Below are 19,016 nucleotides of genomic sequence, written 5' to 3' on the forward strand. Positions count from 1 at the left end.
ACTGTATATGCCGGCATACAAGTGTATATTTTATGTATGTGTGTATAACATATGACTTCATAAGCAAACACCTGAGCCCGGGGATCTTTAAAATGTTCTAGCCATAGTGGTACCCAAAGAGGGGGAAAAGAAAAAAATAGATATTTTCATTATTTTTTTATTTTTTATTTCCAGGCATCTGACTTACTCCGTGACTCTGATGCTTATCAACAACGCGTGAAGATTGCAGTAAGGATCCTCCCTGGAAGGCGAGGAGGAGTGACTTCCAGGGGGCTGGGAGGAGGTGGAGTGCAGCGCGGCTCTCGCCTATAAGGAGGTGCCCAGCGCTCGGTTGTCGCTTCCCACCCAGCCGCCGCTCGCAAGGTGAATCGCCGCGGCGGCAGCCGGGGCAGCGGGCTCGGCTCGGCTCAGCTCGGCTCGGCTCGGCTAGGGCGCTGCCGCCTGCATCCATAGGGGCTATTCCAAGGGGCGCGGGGGAGGATCCCTCGGCCGCCCTCGGCTTCCCTTCGCCCGGAGTGCTTGGATGCTGTATGGAGTAAATGAGCGGAGGGAGAGAGAGCGCAGAGGCTGAGAGGCGCTCGGAGACCGGGACCAGAGAAGACAGGCGAGCGGCTGGCTTCCCCCTGCGGGGCTAAACATGGATTCCCCAGCCCTCGGGAGCTTCACTCTGCTGCTCTTCAGTTTATGGCATCTGGGATTAACTGCAACAAATTGTGAGTAACGGGAGTGCAACGAGTTGCCTGGGGTTGGGGCGGGAGCGGGAGGAAGAGATGGGGGAAAACTCTCTGGAAAAAGGGGTTATTGCACCATGACCTCTAAGAAACTTAGCCCGGCTCCACTTTGCTAATGGAGCTCAGAAATGCAAAGTTGGTGCCAGATAGAAGGACTGCTCGCCACCGTCCTGACGATGTGGACGTGGGAGTGACCGGGAGCCGCTGGACACTGCGAGGAGCCGCTCTCGGGCTTTGCCGCACGGTTTTCTGCCCTTTCGCTGGCCGCACCTTTTGCGGTCAGTGTGGCCGCCGCTCTCCCTGCCTCGGCTAAGGGCCACTGTCCGGGACGGGACCAGGGCCGGAGTCGCGCCTCTGCCTGGAAGGGAACGTCGGCCCGTCTCGTAAGGGCTGGGGGGCCGCGATTTCGCTCCAACCTGGAGGAGCAGCGCCAGTGGCACCGGCGTCTTCCCCTCGCCCGGCGCTGCCGTCGGTTCTTCTGAGCGCTTCCCACGGGCGCGGCTGGGTCCCGGGGCGTGCCAGCACATCCTGGGTGGAAAACCACCGCCCGCATCATGTTGCTCGGGAGAGCCCCTCGTAAGTTTGGCACGTATCGCTGCTGGCCCTGCGGGGGTCGCTCCCCGCAGGCAGGAGCATCTCTCGCCGCCGGGTTTTGCGGTGCTGCGGCGAGCGCGCACCGGCGGAGGCGGCTGTACGGACGCTTGGGCGAGCGTGGTGCAGCTGGGCGCCAGCTCCGGTGCTGGCGTGTCCTGCAGCTCGGAGGAGGAAGAGGAGATGCTGCTCCCTGACCGTGCACCCGGGGAGCGCGAGGGGAATGCCGCCGGGGGCGGGAGCGGCGCTCCCGGAGCGCGGCCCTCGCTGCGGCCCGTCGGGCGGAGCGGGGCGGGGGCTCTGGCGGAGCGCGGCGGGCGCGAGAGGGCGCTGTTGCCCCGCCGGCGGCGCGGGAATGCCCCGTCTGGATGGTCCCGGCCCGGGGGGACCCCGGCGGGCACCGCCGGGCTCTCTTCTATCCTTCCATCCCCTCCCCTCCCTTGCCGCGCCCGCCAGCGCTGGGCGGCTTCGGGCTTCTTTTTTTTCCCTTGCTTCCTCGCCTCGCCTATCTTTTTAAATTCTCAGTCAATTAAACTATGGTTAATATGTTTTAATAACGTTCACGAATACTAAACGGCAGGCGATTTAAGGCTGGGGCTTGCCGTTACTGATGCGGCTATAAAGTTAATTCCTAACACTTAAAAAGAAACTCCACATTAATGAGTTTTACTATTTCACGGGTGACAGTTTGATTTCCCAGTGCCAATAAACATTTCCATTGAGTACACGCTGCTTCCTAAATATTTAGGAGTCAATCTTTTTAAAGCATGATGATCAATGGTTTTATTATACTGTACAGATTTTACTTATTCATTGAGTAATGAATTAGCATGGAATCAGCTGTAAGTGCTTTCCCAGGAGCTGAGTGAAGGAGCCTGTGAATCTGTAATAGCTGCAAGTTCCCTGGAAACCTTGCTAGATTCGCATGTGAAGATCTCTGTGTGTTTGCACGGACCTCAATAATTGCATCCAGTATGAAAATTCATCACCTTCTTAAAGAAATCATCTCTATGTTGGAGCTCAGGGAAGCTGTGCTCTCTTCCTCAGTTTTGGGCCAAGAAAGCTTATATATGGGGTAAAATATTGAAGCAGTATTCTGAAGTATACTTAAATAGGTGCATGAAAATGTCATTGCTTTAAAGGGTTAGTGAGCTCCCAAGTACCCGATAAACTTTCCAAAAGAAATAACTGAATTACGTAATTAGGAATCTTCAACACAGACCCCTGTCAGAAGCTTCTATTTCTAGTTGAAAGTGGAAGTGGAAAAAGATTGTTTCTGCACCTTCCTCAATTAGAACGCTTTGGCCAAAGCAGTTGTGTTTGGATGCCAGTACTGGTATGTTCACAATGGCTTCAACAGGTTTGTTTCTGACAGGTTTTGCAAACAAGAACAGAATGGGACAGCATTTACAGTGGAAAAAGACTGTGCTTTGATAGGGAAGAGAAGATGAAATTTATTTAGTTTTCTTCCTGATATCTAACATGACATTAATCTAGTTTGGGTTTTTTCCTTGCTTCTAAATGAGAAAATTCTTAATAAATGTGAAGAAAATAATTTTCTGTAAAATAAAAATCCCGAGTAAGTAAAAATTTTCCCTGCCACTGAGATATTTGATTCAAATTTCCTCTTTGTTAATAGTTTTTAATTAAAGAAAGAATTGCTAAAGAAACTACTTTGAAACACAGCTACAGGCTAGGGGTCAGTAGACATCATAAGAAAGATCAAAATTGCCAAATGCTAATAAAACATAAGAAATGCCACTTTTCTTTTTGCATTATTTTATTAAATTAGGTAAATAGAGTGGCAATAGAATTTCTCCCCAGGATACTAATTATTAGAAAATGAATAAATAGCCATGTACCTAATACTGGAAATGTGTTGCACGTGATGTCTGGGGGAACTGAAATTTTTACATTTATCAGATAGACAAGGAGACACAAAGCCTTGCCTCCTATATAACAAATTAGTTGCCCTTTAGCAGCACATCCTGTGTTCTGAAAACAGTAGAGGCTTTGGTTAGGTCTAGATTTACAGTTGCTTAACACATTTTTTTTCACCTTTTTAAAGTTGGATGGAGGGAGCAGGAATAAAAAAATGAAAGGAGACATTAGCTCATGTTTTTCTTAACCACATTGCTATAGCAGTTCAGGGCTAATCTGCAGCTGCTGAAAAGAATTACAGGAGCCATTAGTGATCTTTCACTTGATTTGGTGTTGTGTATCTTAAAAATTTCACCTATTGCTATTTCATACGTTAGCCCTTTCTCCCCTCTGCTTAAGTCTTTCTTGATTGACTTTTCGAACATGGCCAGAAAGATGTAGCAGATTAAAACACCCCCAGGTGAAGTGGGACCTTCTAACTCCCATTGCAAAAGTTATTCTCAGAAATTATTGCATGTTTCTGTTCCAGAACTCAGCCACTCTTTCTCCCACAGAATCACTGGCATATGTTATCCCATTTCACTAGTACTCATTGGTCATGAGACTTTCAAACTTTTTACTTAAATCCAGTCATTACTGTCAGTTGAAGCTGCAGAAATTCAGTGTTGTTAGAATCAGATCCCCTATTGAAGTCCTTGCTGAAATACATGGTCAATATACAGTTCGCTACTCTGCAGTAGATTTAGATGTGGCCTCACAGGACACATCTATCTTTAATAACTTTGTTAATTTAAAAGGTAGGCAGTGTGTGCCTATACTCTTATTTATTCAGAAAAATTAAAAAAAATTGATGAAAACATGCATTTTGTTGGACAAGGAAACTTTTTTTTTTTAGGCAACAAAGGTGTTTCCTCTGATTTTATTTAGCCTTCCTTTTCAGGCTTAGTAATTGTACTGGAGTCAGACAAGTGTAAGTGAAAACCTGCAGGAGAAAATTTGACTCTGGATATTGAGGCCATCAAGATCAGGAGATGTATTTGGGATTTGTAACAACACAAATGAGACCTCTCAGATCAACTCTGGTAAAGGCGAGAGGTCTCTTAAAACAGTGACCCTTCTATTTGTGCAGTCAGAAATGATAAGTTTTAAAGAGATATGCTGAAATAGGTAGAATATTGATCATCTGATCTCAGTTTTTGGCTTGTATGCTTGCAGGCTGAGTAAAGACGTTCTGTCACATCTCTGGCTGCAGTACTTACATATCACAGAATCACAGAACATGCCAAGTTGGAAAGGACCCACAAGGATCACTGAAGTCCATTTCCTGGCCCTGCATAGGACCTTCCCCAAGAGTCACACCATGTATCTGAGAGGATTGTCCAAACACTTCTTGAACTTAGACATGCTTGGTACTGTGAACACTCCCCTGGGGAGCCTGTTCTAGCATGTAAACCTCCTCTGGGTGAAGAACCTTTTTCTAATATTCAACCCAATCCTCGCCTGACACAACTTCAGGCGATTACCTCCGGTCATCACAGAGAAGAGTTCAGTGCCTGCCCCTCCTTTTACCCTCCTGAGGAAGTTGTAACTCCAATGAGGTCTCCGCTCAGTCTCTTCTCCAGGCTGAACAAACCAGCTGACCTCAGCCACTCCTCATACGGTTTCCCCTCAAGGCCCTTCACCAAGGGAATAGTATTCAGACATGCTTTCCTCCTTTTAATTTCATACAAAGAGAGAAACATACAAATTTTAGCTTTTTCATGCCTTCAGATGTATCAATGAAGAAATGGTACAGAATAATGATTTCCTGAGAGAAAGACTGTGAATGACCCACTTCTGACCAGAGCCCCTCTTGCATGTCTGTCACTATCTAGCTTTCAATCAGTTTGACTCAACTAGCACTCCTTGGCTTTGAATCAGTCTAAAAGATGGTCTTTCCATGGACTACAGTGGTCTTTGGATTCTGCATGTACTAGGCAGATGGCATCACCAGCCCACAGGAACCTATCCAGGGTTATTATCTCTGTATCAAATACATTGTCGTGCTTGGACATTTTATGTTCTTTTTTTTTTGCTCTTAATGTCACGCAAATGCAGCAGGTCTTTCCTTAGAAGTTAACATCAAGAACAAATTGTTTTCAGATGTTCTTGGTATATTTGTACAAAGTATAGACTTCAAGTAGAAAATGTGGTGACTCTGAATAGAGCAGCATACAGATCTCCAAGCACATGGCATGTGCAGGCTTCTGCCAAAACTCTAGTAAGTGTAGGACTGGTGATGTCTTTTTCATCACTGTAATCATTCTCTTACCAATGGGAAACTGAGGCAGTGTGTATAAGCAAGAGATATATGTACAGTCAATGTGAGAATCTAAGAATCTAAAATCCTTAGGGGTCAATTGAGTTGATCCCATAATGTGTGGTCATGTCCTCTTCTCTGTTGTTAGTTCATATTTGCCTTGTTATATGTAGTAGTTTCTAAATTCGTAGATTACTCCTCATTTCCTCTTTCCCTCCTCCTTTCTCTGCTGCTATTTGAAGCAAGTGGAGCTTGGATAGCTGAATACTGAAGTGAAGAAGAATCTGAAGGCAGTGGAAGCGTAGGGTAGCATTTATTTTTAGCCCCCAAAATGGATTTTCTATAGATGTGACAGGTTTCAGCTCATTTAACAAACTTAAATTACTGTCTTCCCCCATCCTCTGAAAGAGACAAGAATGAGAGAAACAGAGGACTGCAGGTGTATCTGCCAGCATCACACATGACAGGCTCTCTCTCTTGATCTGCTTCTCCTTGGCATACCAGCCTCCAGAGTCCTACTAAGCATTCGAGGGAGTGGGTTGTCTATGTAGGGCACCAGGTAACCTGCTGTGCTTTTTTCTATTTTCTTTTTTTTTCTTTTCTTTTCCTCTTAGATAAAGGTCTCTGCTGGCTTTTTTCCACTCCTAGAATTAGGGGAATGATATCTGGCCCTGTAGCATTCACTTTTTCAGACTGGTGCTGTCTTACTGATACAAGGGCCACATTTGCGTCATGTCTGTAGGATGTAGTTCTCACTGGACACATCTCTCCTGGGTCTCCGCAGGCAAGGAGGATGCCAAAGAGAAAAGAACTGGTAGATCTGCATGAACATTTTCCTTCTGCTGTCAGTTAAGTGTCTTTAAGAGATACGAACTGTTTTTTTCTTAACTAAGCTCCCTCTACTCAAACCTGGAAAGAGAAGAATAGTATAATCCTGACTTAATAAAGGTTTAAAATCACAGGCAATTCTTGGAGGCTTTGAAGGCATGGGAAACATCACCAGACCTATTAGCATGTCTCTGTAAAGTTAGAGGAAAATGAGATTTTTTTTTATATGTGGTGCTGCACTGATACCCTTGATAATTAAGTTCCTGGTATTAGTCTTGTCTCTGAAATTTTTAATTGCCCAGTGTAGTTTCTCTTGGGTTGGTAATGCCATTTGTTTGCTAGATCAGTGCAACTGACATTGTTTTAAATAACGAAAATAAGTCAATATGGAATCGGGGTGGGGGGTGGGGGGGGAGGAAAGGATGCCAAAACATTGATTTATTTATTTTTAATTATCTGCTCTGTTAAGCAGCTATAAAAATCGGTAATTCATAGTTTGGTGATCTAACTACACTTCCAAATAGATATATTTAGATATGTGTGGGAAATGTTTAAGATTTTGGCAGGTATTTTCTCCAAAAATAAAGGAAAGTAATTTAGTAAAAGAGGGAATGAAGTAATTTGCAAATGTCAAGAAGGTTCTTGCTTGATCTGTATTCCATGAGAGGAACCCCATTTTTCTAGCTGTGTTTTACCTTTGCATGATTTGAGCTCTTTCTCTACATTCTAACAAATATATGCTGGAACTTGGATAGCTTGGTCCCTTTCCTACAGAACTTTATGCTCAGAGAATATCAACATAGGTTCTTAATAAAGCAGTGGAAGTCTGTATGAACCTACCTATTAACAATACTAAATGAGTATTAGAGTACTGATTGTTTCACTTGTTATATTGTAATTTATAACTTGTGAATGCAGAGTGAGGATTTTTTTAAAAGTACATTTTTAATACTTAAAATAAAGTACAAAACTCAGAGACAAAGTGGCCTTCAAGGTAATGGTAGGTTTTATTTTATCTGGTATTTCTCTACCGTAGTAAAGACCTCACCAGTGTTCAACTTCACAGTCTCTAGTGCAGCCCCAGAGGACTCAACCTGTATAGTCCCTGAATAACTCCAATTACCACAAGTGGGCTACACACAGGACAACAGGATGTGATGCTCTCATGTACATCTGTAATAAAAAGGTTTCTTTATTCTATGTCAGACGTTGCCTGTAGAAATGGTTTTGGAGGAGAGGTGCTTGTTCTACTCTTTTTCAGACACTGTATGTAGATTTGGAAACTATTTCTTGGTTGAGAAAAGACTTTAGTATTAGAAAGTAATGTCAAAAAATTATTCACATGACAAAAACAGATGTAGGCCCTTAGTCTCCTTCTGTATCAGTGGCAGTTTACTGTTTGGCCTCATTTTGCACATGCTGAATCTGAGAGGAGTCAGGCTTGGAATCAGACCCTTGTCTGGTGCTGTGTTACAGGTGGGAGGAAACTTACAGTCAACCAGGGTGAAAATGGTTTTAAATGAACTAGTAGACTTTTCCCTCAGTTTGAGTCTTATTGGAACAGACTTTGGATGGCAGCAGCTCAACAGTTTCTCTTTTGTAAGGAAGGAATGGAGATGACTTAAATAACTAAATTGAAAGTAACATTCAACGTTGTGATTCAAGATCTGGAGGTTGTTTCAGTTCCAGGATTGTGTTCATATGCTCATATTGGGCCACAGAAGCCCAGATTCCTGACTGTAGAGGCTTATCAGCAGGTTGGATGTAGATTCTGGAGTATGTGACTATGACTCGCTCCTGTTATAGTCAACATGAGACACATTACAACAGGGGTTAGTTTATAAAATGCCATCCCTATTTCCATGCTGGACAACACAGCGCTGAATCTGAGGTTAAGGGGGAGTGTTCCTAATAAGCATCACTGTTACATGAATTCCTAGGAGCAGTAAGAAGGAAAAGCTAACTTTGTAATTGCTCAGTGAATATGATTCAAGACTATAAAAGGTTTTTAGTAGCTGGTGTTAATGTACTCTTTTCCAAACTGTTAATTGCCTGGGATCTGTGATATCTTTATGGCATAAAGAGCACAGAGTTGCAGTGGGACACACTGCATTCTGTTCAGCTTGATACTTAGAAATACTCAAAAGATATTCTGCAACAACCAGAGCAGTGGAAGCTGGTATTCTGAGAAACGCTTCCCTTTTGACATGGGTAATTAGGTTCGGCATAGAACTCAGCACATGAAACACAATGGTGTTCAATGCTAACCACTGTGGCACTGCAGCAATTGGACTGGGAAGGAAACAAATGTGTTTTCATTCTCTTTTTTTTTGTGTGTGTGTTTTGAGATAGATTGAGTGTTGACCCTTAGGAATTCTGGAGCATAAATTTTTCTTCTAAAACTATTCAGTGCACTGTGTTGCCAATATAGTAGTAAATAATGATAATAATTTTCAAACGGGTAGAATCCCCTCTTTGTTCCCAGATGGGCAACAAGGAGTTGATAAATGCTGTACTGCCTGGACAGGAATTGGCTTGTTTCATTTACTGCTCTAAATGGTGAAGCATTGTTCCTCAATGACAATGGTTCTTCACTGATGACAGCTTGTCAGCACTCCAGGAACAGACAAATACCTTGTGATCTATGTCACCAGTGACATATCTGCAGTCATTTCCATATTAGTTCAGTGATGGCTTTATGTTTGGGCCTCAATTCTGATGTATATATTGAGCCATTGCTCCTTGTCCTCCTTCTAGGTCATAAAAGTAACCTACTGCACATTAATACACAATTTTCTTCCTTCCCTCCATGCAAATGTATAGGCATGTTTTAACTGGAGAATATGTGTTGTGTCTATAAAATTAAGCATAAGGAATGGAGCAGGAGATGAAGTCTGGGATGTGTAGGCAAAGAGAGGAGCTCACAAAGGATGTTCTTCCAGTTTCCTATTACTAGTGGCAGCTTCCTAATGCGCTCTATGAGGAAGTCTCTGAATTAATGGTCCTAGTGAGTCATCAGTGAACCTTTAGGAGTAACACATTCATTTGTAGTAATCAGGATTGATTTATGAATGGACAAAAGGGACTAAATAAGCTATGAAAATGCATGTTGTAGATTTTGTTTTCCCCCCTGATGAATAATTCATCCTCTTCTAGTATCCGTGAAAACAAAAACACTCTGCACATAAGAACCCATTAAAAAAGTTAATCCCACAAATGGCTGAACACAGAGAAAATCAGCTTTTGTTTTAAAAGGTAGATTTACTCAAATCTTCTCTAATTTGATTTGCCAGTGGGATATAATTTAAGTCAAATAAGTTAGCAGCATTACTTGCTGTATGAAGGTCTAAATATTTAATAGATTTTGATAAATGCCTGCCCCACAGGATAATGAGCTAAGGAGCACTCATTCTCCATGGTGCAGAGGGTAAGCTAAACCCAACAGAAATGGAAAGCAGAAGAGCTTCTGTTCACAGGATATGGTCCTCCAAAGTTGGCCTTGGCAGAACTTGTAGTGCACCTGCTATTCTAAATAATCCCGCAGAAACAGCCTCAGTAAGTAATGACAGTGGCATTTTAGTGACTGTGGGGTTGGTTCATGGTCTCTCCATGTCCCTGAAAATGCCTGTAGTGAGCCTTTTTTAGGCAGAGTACATTCTCTGGAACATGCAGAATGCTGCATATTCAGTTGATCCTGGTGGGCATCTGCCCATCTCCTCTTGGATGGACATGTCAGTGGGAGGGGGAGCATCAGTGCCTCTACAGAGATTGGTGCTTGAGAGGAGCTCAAGTGTTTTGTGGAAAGCTACATTGAAGTGTCGGAAAAAATAGAAATGGAACTTGGGTGTATTGCATGGTAGGTGGGCACCTTACCTGTAGGCTGCCCAGCTGCTCAGCCCTTGGTACAGCTGCAAGGTGGACATGAAGCAAAGCATCAGAGAGAAGGGAGAAACCTCACTTAGAACAATGCCACTGGGTTTCTTCCTAAAGTGCCTCAAAAATTCAGAGGGGTTGGTTTGTTTTATTATTTTTTTAATTTTGTAGAAAAATAGTTTGCATTTTAATTTTATAGGATGAACCTCCTTCAGCAACCCTGAGGAAGATTAAACAACTAAGGCATTTTTTACAGAGACTGTTTGTTTGGAAAAGAAAATGAAAATTTGATGAATTTCAATCAGATGTCGCTTGCAGCATTCAAATATTTATAGATTATCAAATTCCCTTTTCCCAACTCTGCTTCTTAAGTGCAGAGCTCATCTTATGTGTAATATTAGTTCTCATTATTCTTACAGTTATTCACTGAATTCTTGTGCAGTCTCAGTTTATTTAGGACCTGGTCTAAACTTCTGAAAATGAGCAGAATTACCTGTACTTGAATTTCAGATCATCTTTTCCTCAGAATTCTGTCCATCCAGCATGCAAATTCAATATTGTTCTCCTGCAAATTTATTTTCCTTAAAATTTTTCTGGCAATGGATGCAATAGAAGTTGTGTTTGTACCTGTCAGTAGGAAGAACTGTTCATTTTCCTGATGGTTCCTGTTCCTTTTGACAAAATTATATGAGAGTGCATTGGCTTGCTCTCCTGTCATATTCTTTGACAACCTTGTATCCAACTTATTGACAATAAGTGCACACCCTTTTGCATATTTCTTTTGTGTTTTTTTATCCACAGTTTTTTTGTTTCCTGAATTCTCCTGTTCTGTTGATTTGAGGTGAATACCAGCCACTATAACACAAAGGATTGTGTTGTGATAATACCTTTTTAAAAGCATTACAGGAAACATTTTGAATGCTCTGAAAAGCTGATAGTCCAAGGTTATTTCTGCTTGTGTTTCTTCCAGGCAGATATGAGCTCACGTTGCTGGTGTTTCTGGGTCCACAGATGAAAATTTGTTCCTGCTTAGAAACCATATAGTTAGCTTTTTGTTAATAACTTTAGGTACATGTGGTTGCTAAATTACTAACGTTAGAAATTTTAACTATAATTTTTTTTTCAAATTATTAGCTCTTTTGAAATCCACATTTGGTAGCTGACACTGTTCCCTGGGGCCTCCTCTAGAAAGACTGCACATGAGTTGAAGTAGTCTATTTACTGCATCATTAGGAGTATGCATTACAAACTCCTTTACACACCCACATTCATCACTGATTGCTTGCAAAAGCCCAAATTGTTTTTCAGACAACCAAGGGAAATGTTCATCTATGCTTTTACTTAGGAGCTGCAGTTGGCTTTGTTGGGCAAGGTTAACCAATGTGAAAGGAGTTGCCTACTTTCTTGAGATCTCAGCATAATAGATAGAAAAAAAGATCTACTCACTAAATACGAGTCATTTTCCACTTAAGCTTATGGAAGGAGGAGGTATCAACTGCCATGACTCATTCCATTTTGCAGCACATACCGGGTATTTCACTTTTTCTGACAGACTTGATCCAAACATCACTAGTTCTGCCATTGGATCTGGGCATCATTGACTTGTGTGAATTAAATAAGGAAGTCCTGATCTGAAAGTCTTTCTCTGATTGCAAGCAGACAATGAGTCAGAGCTATAAGAGAACAGATTTTCCTCCTACCCTCTCCATCCTGCACCCATCCTAACCTTAGTAGTATCTGATTTATAGTGTCTGTTTTTTTTGCAACTTCATCTAATTAGACTGGCATTGGGGTCAGTATTCTAACACATGACAGACTTTAGCAGGGGACACCAAAATTACAAGTGCAATTATCTGTTTTTCCGCTGCACTAAAAAATGTAGCATGTGAAAATTAGCATAAACCCCCTAACTGTTAAGATGAAAGTGTGGGTGTGATGGAAGAGGCACCATTGTTGAATTTGGAAGGCCTAGGTTTGATGAATGACTTTTTTAACAGTTTCCTGGGCTTTATTAGGTGATGTGCTTAATTGCTTTGAGTTTACCTCATTAGGGCTAAATGTTCATGGCTTATAGTTTATACAGGCTTTCACCTAACAACAGGGGTTGGAGAAAGAGGTCCTTACACTACCATGATAAGTTAATATAAGTAAAAATGCCATTAGCAGAGTTCTTTAGAGGTACCGACTGTATCCATGAATGAGTCTGCAAACCTTTGTGATTGTGCTTGCTGTCTAGTGACTTCCACAGGGCTTGGTCTGCAGCAAGTCATAGTATCTTTGTGTAAATCTGCAGTTATGAAGTCATCAACATGATAGCTATGGGCTGATTGACTGACTGCCAGAAAAACAACACATCTTTTTTGAGCAATGTGTTCTTCCAGTTATGCCTACGTGGCATGTGGGTAGAGCTAGGATGCATTTCCCTACTAGAGCATTCAAGTTTGTGCCTGGTTGCTTGCATGGGTGCTAAGCTACAATTGTGTGATGCAAATGGTGAATTCATATAAAGTTAAAGGATAATAACCAGTTAAATATGGCTATAAAGTACTGTCTTAAGATAGCCAGAAGACCTGCACTAGAGAAGTATTATTCCTTTTATTTCTTACATTAAGAGAAACTACAATCTTAGCTTAGAGGTAATTTAGAGCAAATCTATTAAGTCATGTTCAAGCTAAGCTTTGTAAATTCCAAGACAGGCACTTATTTCATTGTTCAGGCAGGGAGAAAAATAGTTCACAGCTGGAAATGCCTGTTCTTCTCTTCCACAAGATGCACTGAGAGGAGTAATTGATTTTGACTCCTTCAGGATAGGAATGGGTTTTCTGTGTTAGTAAGTGTGAAGCACAAGGTCTTTATCCTAGCGGGTGGGTCTCTTTATGCCAGTGGTAACAGCAAAAAACTCTGCTCTGAAGACTACATATGAATGCAAATGTATCTTCTGCTTCTTCAGCAAATTTTTAAGTATGTCACTGACTGGTGGCAGTCTTTAATAGCCAGTTTGATAAGAATTTCCAGGCCTTTCTAGTCTGGGACTGGTACCTAACCTTTAACCCTCAAGTATGAGAAGTTTTTTGGAATAGCCCTTGACTAAGAAATAGGAAATTCAGTAAACTGTTACTGAAGGTAAGAGTTTAGTAGTTCTTAGATATCCATAATCTGTATATATTTGTATTTTGTTCAATTAGGAAATAATGGTGATTGAAAACCCCTCCTCCTTTCCATGTCTGTAACCTACTTTTGAGCATAAATATATGAAAGAAGGTGGGATCATTCATGATACTCCAAAGCACCATGTTAATCAGTAAGTCCCTGTATTTCATTGAGGCTATTCTTGTACAAAGTACAATACCAAGGAGAAAGTCTGAGGCTAGTATCTAAATGCAACCATATGATTATCTCATTGCATGGTAGTTTTGTCAGAATTATTAAAACCTGCTTCCTGCAATATTTTTACATATACTAGCAAATAAATCGTACTTACTTAGTGTATTATGAATAAATAGCACATAATACATTGCCTCACTTCATTCACTAAAGTGGCCAAGAAGATCAAAACAAACTGAAACAATCCTCAGTTATGCGAATGAACAAGGCTTAGAGTCAATCTCCCTATGTTGTCAGTAATTTGATTCTTCTTTTTTTTAATTTTTTTATTAAGCTTCCCCGGGGGGAAGGAAAAGTTTAATTAAAAAGAGATTCAGTGAGAATTCAGAATAGTAAGTCGTCTATTTTGTCTGTGCCAGAGCCTTGGAAAATCAGTGGCTTCTTACGGAACAGGTTGAGGTGTAAGTAGAAAAGAAATAGGACCACCTCCTCCATGGCTTTAGACCTTCCATCTATACTAATTGCCATTTTCAATCTTGCCCCTCCTAATAGCAACAGAATAAAAAATGGTTGCTCTTCCCCAGGTTTGTCCTGTGTTTCTTTTTTTCTCGATAAAGCAGTTTCAATTACACCATCTGGTCAAAGGCCTGAGATCTGGCAGAGTGCAACATTAAACATACTTGGGTGTTGTTGCATCGTTTCAGTTAGAATAAAAGCTGAGTCCCTCAAATAGTGAAATTCTGGTAGAATCAAATGTATGTCAAATAAACAGCGCAATAGAAAAGACTTTTCTGAATACAGAAAAGCTCTAGTATTTTTCACTTTAGTAAAGGATTTGTTTCAGATGCATGTCCTTTAGAAATGATTGAATAGTTTTTTAAGTTTGTTGGTCAGTTTTGATGAAAGAACAAGAGAGAAAGAACTTCCAGTGCTATTTCTAAGACTCCTTGGGGAAATTATCTTCATTTTTCATGTCACATTATGTTTCTGTGTCTGATGCTCTGTTTATTTAACATTTAAATACCTGCCTTCATAGTTTGAAAAGCAAAAGGCTACAGAATCTCATTAGGACAACTGAGGTTGGGTTTTACAGTATAAACATGTTTCAGTTGAGTCCAGAGGATTTAGTTCTCAGCTTAACATTTCGAAAAGCAATAATGCACTTAAGGATTGGTAAACTGAAATGAGTACTGTGTGTGCTCACTGAAGTTGAACATTCCAGTAAACAATATAAGAAGCCAGAATGGTTCAACTGGAAGAAAAGTATTTATACTTCCTAATAGACTCTGATTATTGAAAAGTATGTAGACCTGATGAAAATAAGTTCTCCTTCTTCCCTTTCTTTTAAAGGAATTTAATTTTTTTTTAATTTCATTGCATCATCTAAATATTAGTTCCTCTGCCTTGAAGTCAAGAATGCTTAGCCCTAACAATGAGACATCTAATCCTCAAAATATGCTTCTCCCGAATTTTGGTGACTACTTCACAATTTCATAATGTAAGTGGAACACTAGAAACTCAATCTTGAATAAGTATGTCCAGATCTTTCTACTGACTTGTCTGTGCATTGACCTGTATACGATATGTTGCTTTTTAGAAACCCATTTTGCTGCAATTACTAAAATAAAACAAAAAATGAGGTGGTGGATTCAGCATTCCTTGATTAAATCCATACATTTCAACTTTTATATTTTATTCTTGCCTTTGTTATACTTTTTCTGTTGAGGAGAGAATAACTTTCTAAGATTGAGTAGCTTCAATACTCTGTTTAATCAGATGTTTAAAATTTTTTTGAAGATGAGTCATAAGGAATTTGACTTGTATGCAATCCTCTGCAAGAGTTTCTCTAATTTGTGACCTGCTATCATTTGTCATTTAATGATGGCTAGTGAGCTCCTGCTTTGCAATACCAAGAAAAAGACACTGCGGTGAGCTAAGGGAATCCGCTATGATTAAATTCTCCATGTGCCACTCTACAATTCATGCGTTGAAATTTTTCTGTGGTGTGAGGGCTGGACTCTTTGTACTCATTATAACCCATTTTAAGAATACCAAAGAAGTTGCCTGGAAAGGGACATCATTAGTTACCCTTACACCTCTTGAGCCCTCTGCACAAGAGCCTGCTGCTGTTTCTGATAAGAAAGAATACATCCAGAAAGACCTTCATGCAGGCCATGTGCTCTTATTTCTGTTTCTGCCATTTAGTCAGTTCTCTCACTAGCTTTCAACTTGTCTTCAGTCATGCTGCAAGTGCTTGACCTCTTTTTTTTACTTTTCCTCTTGCTTATTCTGTTCAGCCCTCTGATTCAATGACTAATATGTGTCTCAAAGTCAAAAAAACCCCAAACAGTGAGCTGCTTTTCCTCCCACTATCGCTCTAATTCTCTGCACTTTTAAGTGCAGGATCGTGGTCCTCCATGCCCTTCAGGCTTGCCATCAGACTCCCCTGGCTTCCTGCAGTCTAGCCTGTGTCCAAATCTTGAGACTTCTTCCTAAAGATTAAGTGTAGTTTTCTACCACTCCATGTCATACTGATAGTTAGAATCCTCTCTCTCTTCTGTTGGAGATGGTTGATAAGATGGGAATTGTTGGTTTATGGTGAAAGTGTACATGAAGCATAAAGAAAATGGAAACTGAGGGTCTTTTGATATGATAATAATTAAAAACACTAGCAATACTCCTGATGTCAGGAAAATCTCCTTCCAAACAAAGACATACAATCCTTCCTAGAAGCAGGAAAATATATAATTTTATCTGAAACTGCAGATCAGGTTTACTAATGTTAAGGTGAAATGTGCAGCTCAGAGACAGCAGAGTCTGCTTTACTTGCATCAGGCTTACACCTCTGTATCTATTGCTTATTTGACTCTGGAAAGTCCTCGTTCTTCCAAGCCACAAGATCCAAAATTTTGTGGAACTTGGCATCCAAAGTTAATTCTTGTTTCCTGGAATGCTTTTATATTTGCTCTCAAGTATAAGTGTGTTTGTCTATACAGGCATTCAAATGTAATTATCTACAGTATATGCATTTATATGTTTATTTACAAAACTGTACCTATAAATAAATATATATATGTATAGGTTATAGGGCAGCTTTCAAATGTTCATGCTCAAAAAATACTAAAAGCCTGTGCAGAGCTAATAGAGTATCACGAGCTTGTCTGGAGACTGGCACATTTCTTTACGTCTCATCTGCTGCCTTTGTATGAAGCAAAGCCTGAGCCTTTCTGTGGGATGCATTTAGCGTGTCATCTGAAAAATAAATCAGACAATAAAATTTGAATTCATGGGATTACAATGTTTTAAAAGATTTTGCAGTTTATGGCATAAATACTTCTCAGAGACTTGTCCTCTCTGTGAAAACTATATGGTTGCCTTCTGCAGTAATAAGGATTTTAAATTACTGCAGTTAGCCAGCTGGACATCATTAAGGAGAAAAGAGGGGTTTCTTGTGTGGAGCTTCTTGATCTTCCTGCATACTCTTCAGAAGTAGGGAGAGTGGGTTGGTAGTGCTCTAATTTAGTTGTCCCCCCTCAAAACTGCTGACTCAGTCAAGCCACAGAATAATTATCAAGGGATGGTTTGACATACTAGTCTGTTTATTGAACTGGTATTTTTATTGTTCGTTTTGATACCTAAAATGGAAGAAAATAACTTTTGAGATAATATAGGTTTAGGTAAAATAAAGAGCAGGTTTTTAATTAAAGTACTTGAAGGTATACTAAGTACATAAGTGCACAATAGAGTGTAAGGCTCCTACAAATTTATGACATTAATTAATAATCATATCTAATGGATATATCCAACCTGAGAATTATCCACCCCCAGAACCTCCCTCAGGTCTGCCCCTTGGCATTCCTCCTCAGAATTGAGTCGGAGGTCTCAAGACCTCTTCCTTCTTCACCATCATCATCTCTGCATCACATGCCTTCTCTGGAGCTTCTCCAAGATTTCTATTGCTTTGATTGCATTATTTCCTTCTAGGAACATGTCCTTGCTAAAATCTTTTTCTGGAAAAGAACATTAAACAAAATTTGAAGAATTTCAAGAATTTGATACAAATCATGAAAAAGGTAACTTTTAATAACTGCTGTTTTAAAGTGTTCAAAACTATAAAGCTGTATTCTTAAAAATCTATATGCTACAAATCTTAAGGATCTCAAGGCATCGGTTTTATCTTCCAATGATCTGCACCAAAACCTATCTTAATTTGCAAACTGTTTTATTATTTCAATTTATATTCTGTTTTAGAGTGGAGTGAGAGGAGAATGGAATGACCACAACCAAGCATTCAAATTTAAAGTTTTCACAAGATGGGATGATATACTTTTTGGTTCTCCTTTGATGTAGCAAGCTTCTTCTATAAAATATGCTAGTTTTCTTGCTTTTAAGGAGAAATTGTTGTAAGATAAAATACTTAGTGTATTTTTAGTGTATCATCTTTATAAATTGGAGTATATAAATAGTATTTCTGATAATAAGGCATGGTTATAAGTATGAAATTGCCAAGAATATAATTAAGGTTAACTATTAAAGGAAAAAAAAAGTTTGAACTATCATGTTAAAAATCCACATAAGTTTCCTCTTGTATGGTGGAAGGTAGTTACTAAAACAGAATTGTGAAAATGGAATATAAAATAAACAGATTTTGCCATGAATATTCATAAGCACACATGTGCCTGCACCAAAACATTTAAAATCAAAGAACAAGCAAGAGCCCTGAAACAGCACCATGGAGGCACTGTGCCAGAGCCCTTCTGTGTGCTGTATCCACATTTATATTGGTTGTAAATACCCCATGGCTTACTTTGCTCACTCTGTTGTCAAACACAGGGATTAAGTGCAATGATCCACAACTAACCTCATGTGTCTCTCATGCTTGCTTTTCTGGGTTTGTACAGTATCTTATTTTTCATCCCTAATCTCATTAACTTGCATTCTCCACTGGGAGCTGCACAAGATTTCTCTCTGCCAATAAGACAAATCCACTTGTGCTATTTTGATTTTGATTGTAGCATCTCCTCCGATGGTTTGTGTGCATATGTGTCACCAAGAAAAATACTGGTACAGAATGAGCTGGGAAGAACTTCTCAGCTGGTATCTGAAGGTCCTGCCATAAATCTTGTCCCATCACAGATTCTTCTTTCAAATGGGCATTTTTGTAGCATTTCTGATATGACCTTGGTCTTCTCATCTCCAGTCCCATATCATGTGTCTTGTCAGACTGACCATGTCAGGGATGACACAGAAGTGTGCTATTTGGCCAATCATGGCAGCTTCTTTATTTTTAATTTCTAAATTGCTGGGAAGGAGAAAACATCATGTTGGCAGGATTTCCCAAACCTTTTCTCTGATAAGTCAAACAGTCCTCACAGAGATGCTCAACTGTTTGCCATCTGAATTAGAGAAAACAATCAATATGAAACCTGGACTATTTTTTTGCCTGTATAATATTTAACATCTGTTTTCAGTATGAAACCCAGACCAGT

At 40.3% G+C, this 19,016-nt stretch overlaps 1 protein-coding gene across 1 annotated transcript in view; it reads left to right on the forward strand.

Annotated features, from left to right (window-relative positions):
- Nucleotides 1–553: 553 nt before the first annotated feature.
- Nucleotides 554–19,016, forward strand: part of CNTNAP5 (contactin associated protein family member 5) — a 286,664-nt gene continuing 268,201 nt past the window's right edge. Inside the window, exon 1 of the mRNA XM_071562346.1 lies at nt 554–713. Coding sequence (XP_071418447.1) covers nt 638–713 — 76 coding nt within the window. The 5' untranslated portion in view covers nt 554–637. The remainder of the gene's footprint in view (nt 714–19,016) is intronic.

The sequence above is a fragment of the Pithys albifrons genome, chromosome 8 (assembly GCF_047495875.1).
Source record: "Pithys albifrons albifrons isolate INPA30051 chromosome 8, PitAlb_v1, whole genome shotgun sequence".
NCBI classification, from domain to species: domain Eukaryota; kingdom Metazoa; phylum Chordata; class Aves; order Passeriformes; family Thamnophilidae; genus Pithys; species Pithys albifrons.